Here is a 12,418-nt window from a genome sequence, read left to right as displayed (position 1 = left end):
ACTATATTATTGACCTGGTATAGACTATATTATTGACCTGGTATAGACTATATTATTGACCTGGTATAGACTATATTATTGACCTGGTATAGACTATATTATTGACCTGGTATAGACTATATTATTGACCTGGTATAGACTATATTATTGACCTGGTATAGACTATATTATTGACCTGGTATAGACTATATTATTGACCTGGTATAGACTATATTATTGACCTGGTATAGACTATATTATTGACCTGGTATAGACTATATTATTGACCTGGTATAGACTATATTATTGACCTGGTATAGACTATATTATTGACCTGGTATAGACTATATTATTGACCTGGTATAGACTATATTATTGACCTGGTATAGACTATATATATTGACCTGGTATAGACTATATTATTGACCTGGTATAGACTATATTATTGACCTGGTATAGACTATATTATTGACCTGGTATAGACTATATTATTGACCTGGTATAGACTATATTATTGACCTGGTATAGACTATATTATTGACCTGGTATAGACTATATTATTGACCTGGTATAGACTATATATTATATAGACTATATTATTGACCTGGTATAGACTATATTATTGACCTGGTATAGACTATATTGACCTGGTATAGACTATATTATTGACCTGGTATAGACTATATATTGATTGACCTGGTATAGACTATATTATTGACCTGGTATAGACTATATTATTGACCTGGTATAGACTATATTATTGACCTGGTATAGACTATATTATTGACCTGGTATAGACTATATTATTGACCTGGTATAGACTATATTATTGACCTGGTATAGACTATATTATTGACCTGGTATAGACTATATTATTGACCTGGTATAGACTATATTATTGACCTGGTATAGACTATATTATTGACCTGGTATAGACTATATTATTGACCTGGTATAGACTATATTATTGACCTGGTATAGACTATATTATTGACCTGGTATAGACTATATTATTGACCTGGTATAGACTATATTATTGACCTGGTATAGACTATATTATTGACCTGGTATAGACTATATTATTGACCTGGTATAGACTATATTATTGACCTGGTATAGACTATATTATTGACCTGGTATAGACTATATTATTGACCTGGTATAGACTATATTATTGACCTGGTATAGACTATATTATTGACCTGGTATATAGACTATATTATTGACCTGGTATAGACTATATTATTGACCTGGTATAGACTATATTATTGACCTGGTATAGACTATATTATTGACCTGGTATAGACTATATTATTGACCTGGTATAGACTATATTATTGACCTGGTATAGACTATATTATTGACCTGGTATAGACTATATTATTGACCTGGTATAGACTATATTATTGACCTGGTATAGACTATATTATTGACCTGGTATAGACTATATTATTGACCTGGTATAGACTATATTATTGACCTGGTATAGACTATATTATTGACCTGGTATAGACTATATTATTGACCTGGTATAGACTATATTATTGACCTGGTATAGACTATATTATTGACCTGGTATAGACTATATTATTGACCTGGTATAGACTATATTATTGACCTGGTATAGACTATATTATTGACCTGGTATAGACTATATTATTGACCTGGTATAGACTATATTATTGACCTGGTATAGACTATATTATTGACCTGGTATAGACTATATTATTGACCTGGTATAGACTATATTATTGACCTGGTATAGACTATATTATTGACCTGGTATAGACTATATTATTGACCTGGTATAGACTATATTATTGACCTGGTATAGACTATATTATTGACCTGGTATAGACTATATTATTGACCTGGTATAGACTATATTATTGACCTGGTATAGACTATATTATTGACCTGGTATAGACTATATTATTGACCTGGTATAGACTATATTATTGACCTGGTATAGACTATATTATTGACCTGGTATAGACTATATTATTGACCTGGTATAGACTATATTATTGACCTGGTATAGACTATATTATTGACCTGGTATAGACTATATTATTGACCTGGTATAGACTATATTATTGACCTGGTATAGACTATATTATTGACCTGGTATAGACTATATTATTGACCTGGTATAGACTATATTATTGACCTGGTATAGACTATATTATTGACCTGGTATAGACTATATTATTGACCTGGTATAGACTATATTATTGACCTGGTATAGACTATATTATTGACCTGGTATAGACTATATTATTGACCTGGTATAGACTATATTATTGACCTGGTATAGACTATATTATTGACCTGGTATAGACTATATTATTGACCTGGTATAGACTATATTATTGACCTGGTATAGACTATATTATTGACCTGGTATAGACTATATTATTGACCTGGTATAGACTATATTATTGACCTGGTATAGACTATATTATTGACCTGGTATAGACTATATTATTGACCTGGTATAGACTATATTATTGACCTGGTATAGACTATATTATTGACCTGGTATAGACTATATTATTGACCTGGTATAGACTATATTATTGACCTGGTATAGACTATATTATTGACCTGGTATAGACTATATTATTGACCTGGTAAGACTATATTATTGACCTGGTATAGACTATATTATTGACCTGGTATAGACTATATTATTGACCTGGTATAGACTATATTATTGACCTGGTATAGACTATATTATTGACCTGGTATAGACTATATTATTGACCTGGTATAGACTATATTATTGACCTCTGGTATAGATTATTGACTGGTATAGACTATATTATTGGTATAGACTATATTATTGACCTGGTATAGACTATATTATTGACCTGGTATAGACTATATTATTGATCTGGTATAGACTATATTATTGACCTGGTATAGACTATATTATTGACCTGGTATAGACTAGACTATATTATTGACCTGGTATAGACTATATTATTGACACTTTCTCTGGTATAGACTATATTATTGACATTGATCAGTATGTCTCTCTCCTTCCTTTGTAAACTGTAATGTAATGTAATGTGACCATGATTGAATGCACTTTAAAGATCACTGTCAGCCTGACACGCCGCTGTCTTGCTTCCCCCCTACTCTTCCCTTTCTCTCCTTTCCAAAGGGCCAGCTGGTGCAGCCTGGTAAGTGTTGGCCTTTCCGTGGGGCCCAGGGCACCATGACTGTGGCTCTGTCTCACCCTGTCCACGTCACCCACGTTACCATGGAGCACATCTCCACTGCCGTCTCTCCCACTGGACACATAGACAGCGCTCCTAAGGACTTTGCCATCTACGTGAGTCACCTCTGACCCCTGTATATTTGATCATAACCACACAGGAATGTTTTTGGAGTGTTATGCTGAGTACCTTTAATTAACTCTCTCTCTCTTGCTCTCTCTCTCTCTCTCTCTCTCTGTCTGTAGGGCATAACTACTGACAGTGAAGAGGGAACACTGCTCGGGACTTTCATGTTTAACCAGGCCGGGGATCCTATCCAGACATTTAAACTGCCTGTGAGTCAGACACTAACAAAGAGATATTAGAGATACACATGGTAGAGACCCACTGGGCACACACTGGTTGAATCAACATTGTTTAAACGTCATTTCAATAAAATTATGTTGAACCAAAGTGGAATAGACGTTGACTTGACATCTGTGCCCTGTGGGGATACACATGGTAGAGATACAGATAACATGATTCCAGACATTGACACAGATTATTTCAATTTAATTTGGCTTTAAGCAGTTTAACATTTGAGGTGATTGTTTGTGCAACAGGCGGGCTGATATAATAAAAGTGTCAAAATGATTATAACAGTGGACTTCTCTTTCTCAGAACCCTAACAGTGTGTATCGTTATGTGGAGCTCCGTATCATCAGCAACTGGGGTCACCAGGACTACACATGTGTGTATCGCTTCCGGGTTCACGGCAAGATGCCTTCTGCGTGAGACAGATCCGCTGTCCACCCCAACCCCAGTGTGTGTCATCCAACCCAATAATATCTTATTTTCCATACTGGAGCATATATTTTGCCTCTAGCAAATATGTCAATCTAAAATAAAATAAAAATCTCTATTTGGTCAATTCTGGGGTGATTTAATGCGTACAAACTCACATATATATATATATATATTAATTAGTATTGACACACATGATAAGATGCATTGATGCTCCATATCCACCAGGGGTCATTGATGATTAGGCAAAGACTCCCAGAGTGTCAAGCGCCGCCACTATAGGCTTCTATGTTGAAGAGTCACTAAATGAATGTGGGAGGAAATGTATTTCTTGGTCCATTGTCTTGTCCTGGTGATAACACATGGGTAGGCTACTGTGCAGTAACAGCATGGGATTGTGTTTTTGGATTTGCCATTTGTTTGATGTTATTGAACTTCCATTTTTATCCATTTTGCAGGTGTGTGTGTGGTATCTGTGTCAGGTGGAGTTTTAGAATGCTTACAGTAACTACATGGAGGGAGATGGCCAATATGATGTAGCTATTGTACACAGCGGTGTGTTTCTTAGTGTGTATGTCTATTTGTGATGGCCTAGAGAGGTTAGAAAAACCAATGTGGGGACTAGATGGGTGTGACCTTGCAGTGATGGGAACCAGAGTGGATGTGAAAGGGATGTGTCAAGTCGAGAGAGAAAATCTCATGAGAGTGTGAATCGCAGCTGTAAGAGACAGAGGAGGATTGTGCAGATTATTCTGCCTCATATATGATAAGCAGGTGCATCTAAATTCATGTCCAATTCACTTCTATCCTTATATGCAGATAACTGCCAAAATATTGTAAAACACCAACATAAAGTGTCTTAACAGGGCGTTGGGCCACCATGAGCTGCCAGAACAGCTTTAATTATCCTTGGCATAGATGCTACAAGTGTCGAACTATATTGGAGGGATGCAACAACATTGTTTCATGAGAAATTCAATCATTTGGTGTTTTGTTGGTGGTGGTGGAAAATGCTGTCTCAGGCGCTGCTCCAGAATCTTTCGTAAGTGTTCAATTGGGTTGAGATCTGGTAACTGAGACACTCTTTTTTAAACCCCCATGCTCCTTTGAGACCCCTCTTTTAAAGTCACTGAAATTTCTTCTTCAAGCCATTGTAGCCAAAACTTATTTTATTTTATTTAACCTTTATTTAACTAGGCAAGTCAGTTAAGAACAAATTTTTGTTTACAATGACAGCTTACCTCGGCCAGACCCTAACCCGGACGACACTGAGCCAATTGTGCGCCAACCTATGGGACTCCCAATTACGGCCGGTTGTGATACAGCCTGGAATCAAACCAGGATATGTAGTGATGGCTCTAGCACTGAAATGCAGTGCCTTAAACCGCCCGAGTGGGCAACTGGGCAACATTTTTATACATGATAAGCATGATGGGATGTTAATCAGTTAAATAACTCAGGAACCACACCTGTGTGGAAGCACCTGCTTTCAATATCCTCCTGAGACATAAGTGTTTGGAGTGGGGGGGAAAATGACCAAGAACTTAAAAAAAAAAAAATGTTATTTATCTTTTATTGTAAATGTTAAATTGTCTTTTGTAGTTGTCATTAGGGCATAAATAGGAACATTACAGTCAATGGGTAGGTAAAATGTCACGCCCTGACCTAAGAGATCCTTTTATTTCTCTATTTGGTTAGGTCAGGGTGTGACTAGGTTGGGCAGTCTAGTTTTTTGTTTCTAGGTTGGCCTGGTATGGTTCCCAATCAGAGGCAGCTGTCTATCATTGACTCTGATTGGGGATCATATTTAGGCAGCCTTTTTCCACCTGTTGTGTGTGGGATCTTGTTTTTGTATTGTAGCCTTTTTTGCACTACAAAGCTGCACGTTTGTTTTGTTACTCTTTATTGTTTTGTTGCTGGTTCACATTAATAAACATGAACGCCTTCCACGCGGCACCATGGTCCAATCCTTCCAGCAACGATCGTTACATAAAAAACATAGTTGCGCCATCCAGGTGTCCACTACAGAGGACATTTCTGGATAAGCTCTTATTTAATGTGCGAAAGTATTACAGTCCTGACAACTCACTTAACTATTCCTGAGATATTCACTTTCTAAAAACAATTTTAATATCAAACTCACAAAAATCTGAATTCCATTAAAAAAAATAAAAAAAATAACCAGTAAGATAAAGTTGTCAAGGTCACACCCCCACACGTGATATAATTTATAGGCCCAGAATGCCCTCTCAAAGTGACAAGACTTAATAGGGTGGCTTGTATGGCCTCAGAGATAAGAACCAAGAACTGATGTCCACTAAAGAGGACAACATGAATTGCTGGGTCTCAGAAGGCTATAGTTTGTATCCCTCATTTACTCAAGTGTTTCCTTTATTTTGTCAGTTACCTGCATATCCTTACATATTGGGCACAGTAGCTGAACGCACTATTGCTATTCTGGATATTTCTGTTGATATTGTATCTCTATATAAACCTGCAAAGTCAGTTGAATACAAAATACTCCATTTGGTGTGTTGGCTATTTGTTTGTGTTTGCTTATTCATGTGTGTGAGGCAGAGAGACTGGTGTTTTGGGTGTGGTGTGTGTGACAGGCTTCACACGTCCACCCTGTGTGTTTGGATGTGTGTGTGTGTGTGTGTGTGTGTGTGTGTGTGTGTGTGTGTGTGTGTGTGTGTGTGTGTGTGCGCTTGAGCGTACTTGACTACGAGTGTCAGTAAATGGACTTCTCCCTCCATCAGAGTTTGTTTTATCTTAGAAGGAAATATATTACAATTCATACATATCAGATTCAACATCAATGCGGGGTAGAGAGCAGAGACCTGAGTCACCGGGCCAAAACAGTCCCGTCATACACAGAGATCCACTCCATCAGAGTTTAGAATACAGGGATACAGTGCTTTTTTCTTTTACATTTTGTTGTGTTACAAAGTGGGCTTAACATTTATTTAATTGTCATTTGTTAACAATCTACACAGTCTAATTTTAAATTGGAAGAAAAATGATAAAATTTTCAAAGCAAATTATGGAAAACAAAAAACAAAATATATTAGATAAGTATTCAACCCCCTGAGTCAATACATGTTTGAATCACCTTTGCCGCAGTTACAGCTGTGAGTATTTCTGGGTAAGTCTATATCACGATCGTCATACCGATGGGACCATGGCGCAGCGTGAGATGAATACATTATTCGTTAATAAACGAAGAACACTTAAACAAAACGACCATGACGCTATAAACGCAAGTGCTGACATGCAACTACACATAGACAATAACCCACAAATCTAAAAAGGCAACCTAAATAGGATCCCCAACCAGAGACAACGATAAACAGCTGTCTCTGATTGGGAACCAATTCAGGCCACCATAGACCTACATATACCTAGACATACTAAAACCCCATAGATATACAAAAACCCTAGACAAGTTAAAAATGATAGACAAGACAAAAACACAACCAACCACCCTCGTCACACCCTGACCTAACCAAAATAATCAAGAGAACAAAGATAACTAAGGTCAGGGAGTGACAGTGTAAGAGTTTTGTACACCTGGATTGTACAATATTTGCCTATTATTCTATTTAAAATACTTCAAGCTCTGTCAAGTTCCTTGTTGATCATTGCTAGACAGCCATTTCCAAGTCTTGCCATAGATTTTCAAGTTGATTTAAGTCAAAACTGTAACGAAGTCACTCAAGAACATTCAATTTTGTCTTGGTAAGCAACTCCGGTGTATATTTGGCCTTGTGTTTTAGGTTATTGCCCTGCTGAAAGGTGAATTTGTCTCCCTCTGTCTGTTGGAACTTTGACGGAACCAAGTTTTCCTCTAGGATTTTGCCTGTGCTTTGCTCTATTCCGTTTCTTTTTATCTAAAAAAACTCCATAGTCCTTGCCGATGACAAGCATTCTCATAACATGATGCAGCCACCACCAGGCTTGAACCTATGGAGAGTGGTACTCAGTAATGTGTTGTGTTGTAGTTGCCCCAAACATAGGAATGCAGTATTTGCAGTATTACTTTAGTGCCTTGTTGCAAACAGGGTGCATGTCTTGGAATATTTGGAATATATTCACTCTGTCATTTAGGTTAGTATTGGTTAGTATTGTGTAGTATATTCACTCTGTCATTTAGGTTAGTATTGTGGAGTAACTACAGGATTATTGATCCATTCTCAATTTTCTCCTATCACAGCCATTAAGCTCTTTAACTGTTTTAAAGTCACCATTGGCCTCATAGTGAAATCCCTGAGCGGTTTCCTTCCTCTCCGGCAACTGAGATGAGAAGGAAGCCTGTATCTTTATAGTGACTGGCTATATTGATACACCATCCAAAGTGTAATTAATATCTTCGCCATGCTCAAAGGGATATTCAGTGTCTGCTTTTTTATCCATCTACCAATAGGTGCCCTTCTTTGCAAGCCATTGGAAAACCTCCCTGGCCTTTTTGGTTGAATCTGTCCTTGAAATTCATTGCTCGACTGAGGGACCTTACAGATAAATTATATGTGTGGGGTACAGAGATGGGTTAGTCATAAAAAAATATGTTAAACATTATTATTGAGGACCTCCTGGGTGGCGCAGGGGTTAAGGGCGCTGTACTGCAGCGCCAGCTGTGCCACCAGAGACTCTGGGTTACACATCTTTCGTAACCAGCCGCGGCCGGGAGGTCCGTGGGGCGACGCACAATTGGCCTAGCGTCGTCCGGGTTAGGGAGGGGTTGGCCGGTAGGGATATCCTTGTCTCATCGCGCACCAGCGACTCCTGCGGCGGGCCTGGCGCAGTGCGCGCTAACCAAGATTGCCAGGTGCACAGTGTTTCCCCCGACACATTGGTGCGGCTGGCTTCCGGGTTGGATGAGCGCTTGGTTGGATTGTGAATCCGAGGACGCATGACTTTCAACCTTCGTCTCTCCCGAGCCCGTACGGGAGTTGTAGCGATGAGACAAGATAGTAGCTACTAAAACAATTGGATACCACGAAATTAGGGAGAAAAACGGGGTAAAATTCAACAACAAAAAACACTATTATTGCACACAGACTGAGTCTATGCAACCTATTATTCTTGCCATAACAAAGGGGTTGAATACTTATTGACTCAAGACTCAGCTTTTCATTTTTAATTAATGTGTAAAAAATATCTAAAAACATAATTCCGCTTTGACATTATGGGTTACTGTGTATAAATCTGTGACACAAAATACCAATGTAATCCATTTTATATGCTGGCTGTCACACAACAAAAGATTGAAAAAGTCAAGGGGTGTGAACACTTTCTGAAGGCACTGTACATAATTTTACTACCATCAAGGCCCAATATATAAGTGCCTTTTAATCATCTCATAACACTTTTGCTGGATCAAGATTAACGAGATCCGTGACAGTGACATAAGTGCTTTTTTAACACTATGACTGATAGCTTAGCTGTGAATGAGGGGGAAGTGTTAAGATGAGACCACACAGAGCAGTCACTCCCTCTTTACTCATCTACAGTATGACAGATGGTAAGTGCAAAATAAATTAGGATACATGAAATTTCCATGTGGTGGTGGTGTTAGGTTATTATACTGTAATGTAGTGTACAGGGAGGTATGACTGCCTTGGGTACCATAGAGTTTCAGAGTTCTCACACCCCCTGACCTCCCACTATCCTTTCATAGTAAGCGAGAGAGTAGCATGACGTGATCGGCTTCTAGGCCATATACACAAGACTAGAAACAGAGTGAAATGCCATGAAGAAAGATTTAGAGAGAGAGAATATAACAGGAAGGCAGAGCTACAGAGCAGCCACGACACATAGATGTGTCAAGAGATGTCTGGTAGTGGGCGTGGCCAGGAGACCTCTTCAACAAATGTAATCTATTATTTTACCAGGGGTCGTTTTTTTGTTGTTCTCCAAATCTAGAGTAGTCATAAGCTCCTGTCCTCTCACTCACCTTCTCACCCTTTTCCATGCAATGTGAGAGAGAGAGAAAGAGGGGAAATGAATGTGTGAGATGGGTGGGTGGGGGAGCGAGTCCTGTTGGTGACAGAGAAAGAAGAAGATGTGGGCCATGAGAAAGTACACCCTGACTGAAACCACAGCCACCAACCAACCACGTATACAGAGATACACACAGCCAGCTGTAACCATGGCCTACTGCTGACGGCAACCCTCTGACCATCTTCATCTCTCTCCGCATGTTCATTTGTTGGATATGTTTTATTGATTAATGTGTGGTAATGTGTGTGAGGCAAATGTGGACTCCTTGTTGCTATCAGCGATGGGCGCTTTTTTCATTAGATCATTTCCTCCTGCGGTTGCCCCATGCTGGGAAAATGTACAAGTGAGAAAACGCCTATTGTTTCTCCTCTATTCTGTTCTCGGACGATTTTGTTTACAGAATTTGGATGTCTTTACTGTTTTACTGTTTGTATGTCTTCAAGAGTGTGTCCTGAATGGTGTAGCCTGTGTGACTATATGTTGTGTGGGACTGTTCACGTTTGTGAGTGTGTGCACTGTCGGCATGCACATGTGTATGTGACTTTGCCTGTTTGCATTGGACTTTGCCTGCTTGCAGATGCACAATAACATGTGGTATGTGTGTGTATGTATTCATGTGTTTGTATCTCTGGGAAAGCTTAAGGCCATCTCTGGTTGATGTGTTAAAACCACAATAGTCAGTAACATTGGGCTGGGCCCAGCACTCTCTTCTCTGGCCCCACTCGTTTATTAGATACAGACAAATTGTTTTGTGTCATATCTTGTCTTTTTGCTTGTTAAGTTTTAATATAATCTTAATTAAGTATCTATTTTCAATCAATAATTAATACAATTCATGAGTTGACAATATTTTTAAATACACATTGCAAAATAGAAGGCGCACCTTTAAAAAATACTTAAATTTGTTGGTCAAAAAATACTGATAATAAAAAAGTCATGTAATTTGCCGTCTATTTAATGGTACTAATTTAGAGCAGGTTTTTTTAATTAGAGGTGGGCAGCCACCAGGGAGGGAGGTGGGAGGTGGCCAGAGTACTGGCATGGTTTGGTGGGTCGTCATCATGAGCTTCCATTTGAATGGATCTGACTGCTGCAGGACCTGTGTCATCAGGGAGGGGAGTCTTGGGATGGCTCTTCCTTGGCGTACTCAAAGCTGTCATCGTTCTCTTCGTCACTCTTGTTCTCTGGTGTGCTGTCAGACTGACTGCAAGACTGGTTGTTGCACTCGGGTTCATGTTTTCTCTCCTCTTCACCCCTCTCTATTAACTTGTCCCCTTCTTCCTCACCTCTCTCTGCTCCCTTGTTCCCTTCTTCCTCACCTCTCTCTGCTCCCTTGTCCTCCTCCTCCTCACCTCTCTGCTGCTCAGCTTGTTAGGGGAAGGAGGGATCTGGGGGTCATCGGGCTTGTCTGCTGGCTGAGTTAGTTTTGAGCTTCAGGTTCAGCTCCCCTTCCACCATTCTTTGCTCTGTTGCTCTAGGCTTGTGGACAGTTGAAGTAGGTGTGCCCATCACCATTGCAAAAGTGTTCACTTGCTTTAATTCGTGCACTCTCTGGACTTGTGGCTGAACTCCCTGGTAACCAAGGTATTTATTGAAACATTGAAACAGGGGGAAGAGGGAGTGCAGGCCAGGGGAAGTTTGTGGCAGGTCGCAGGAAGCTAGGTGTGGAGGCTGAGGCTGGAGCGAGAGGGGTTAAGACAGGGTAAGCAGGTCCGGATGGGAATCCAAGGGAGCAGTAGAGTGGGACATCCAGGACAGAGTAGCAGAATTGACATGGGACTGGAGACAGGGACCAGAGTCAGACAGGTAGAACTGTAGCAGAGAGGAAGCAGAGAGGAAAACAGAGCAGAGAGGAAAACGTGTCAGGTAAGGAAAAACAGGCACAACAGGATCTAAACAGGAACAAACGGCTAGAAACGTAGACTGACTGAGCAGAGATTACAATCTGGCAGCATAGAAGTGGCAGGGCTGAGTATTTGTAGAGGTCTTGATTATGGAACAGGTTGCAGCTGGTCGGGATCTGCTCTGACTCCAGCACACCTGTCTCCGCCCACACAATCACACACAGAGAGAGAGAGAGAGAGAGAGAGAGAGAGAGAGTGAGAGAGAGAGAGAGAGAGAGAGAGAGAGAGAGAGAGAGAGAGAGCATTGGGGGAGTGGCGGCAGGTCAAGGAGACATAGGATGAGCAGTAGAGGGCGTGGCAGGGGGCAGATATAACTCACTGGGAGTCGAGCAGTAAGTTTTCAGCCACACTCTCTACTTGGCACCTGTCCTTCCAACAAGATTGGGAGCCATGATGGAAAATTTGCTCAGTTGTGATAAACGAGGGGGACCACAGCACCTAGACCACATCCTAACATTGTGTATTCACAAGTTGAGTCCAACCCTAGGTTGCTCTCTGACCAGAGAGAGTCTTGTGTTTGCATCCTCA

At 39.9% G+C, this 12,418-nt stretch overlaps 1 protein-coding gene across 1 annotated transcript; it reads left to right on the top strand.

Annotated features, from left to right (window-relative positions):
• Positions 1 to 3,159: 3,159 nt before the first annotated feature.
• LOC135553727 (SUN domain-containing protein 3-like) lies at positions 3,160 to 4,042 on the top strand. The gene is made up of 3 exons (XM_064985674.1): positions 3,160 to 3,319; positions 3,449 to 3,538; positions 3,864 to 4,042. Exons 1-3 carry the CDS (start codon positions 3,203 to 3,205, stop codon positions 3,975 to 3,977), a joined length of 321 nt encoding a protein of 106 aa, XP_064841746.1. The 5' UTR covers positions 3,160 to 3,202; the 3' UTR covers positions 3,978 to 4,042.
• Positions 4,043 to 12,418: the final 8,376 nt, after the last annotated feature.

Source organism: Oncorhynchus masou, chromosome 14 (genome assembly GCF_036934945.1).
Source record: "Oncorhynchus masou masou isolate Uvic2021 chromosome 14, UVic_Omas_1.1, whole genome shotgun sequence".
NCBI classification, from domain to species: Eukaryota; Metazoa; Chordata; class Actinopteri; order Salmoniformes; family Salmonidae; genus Oncorhynchus; species Oncorhynchus masou.
Note: the sequence above shows the minus strand (reverse complement) of the source record. Positions and strands in the feature narration are given on the sequence as shown.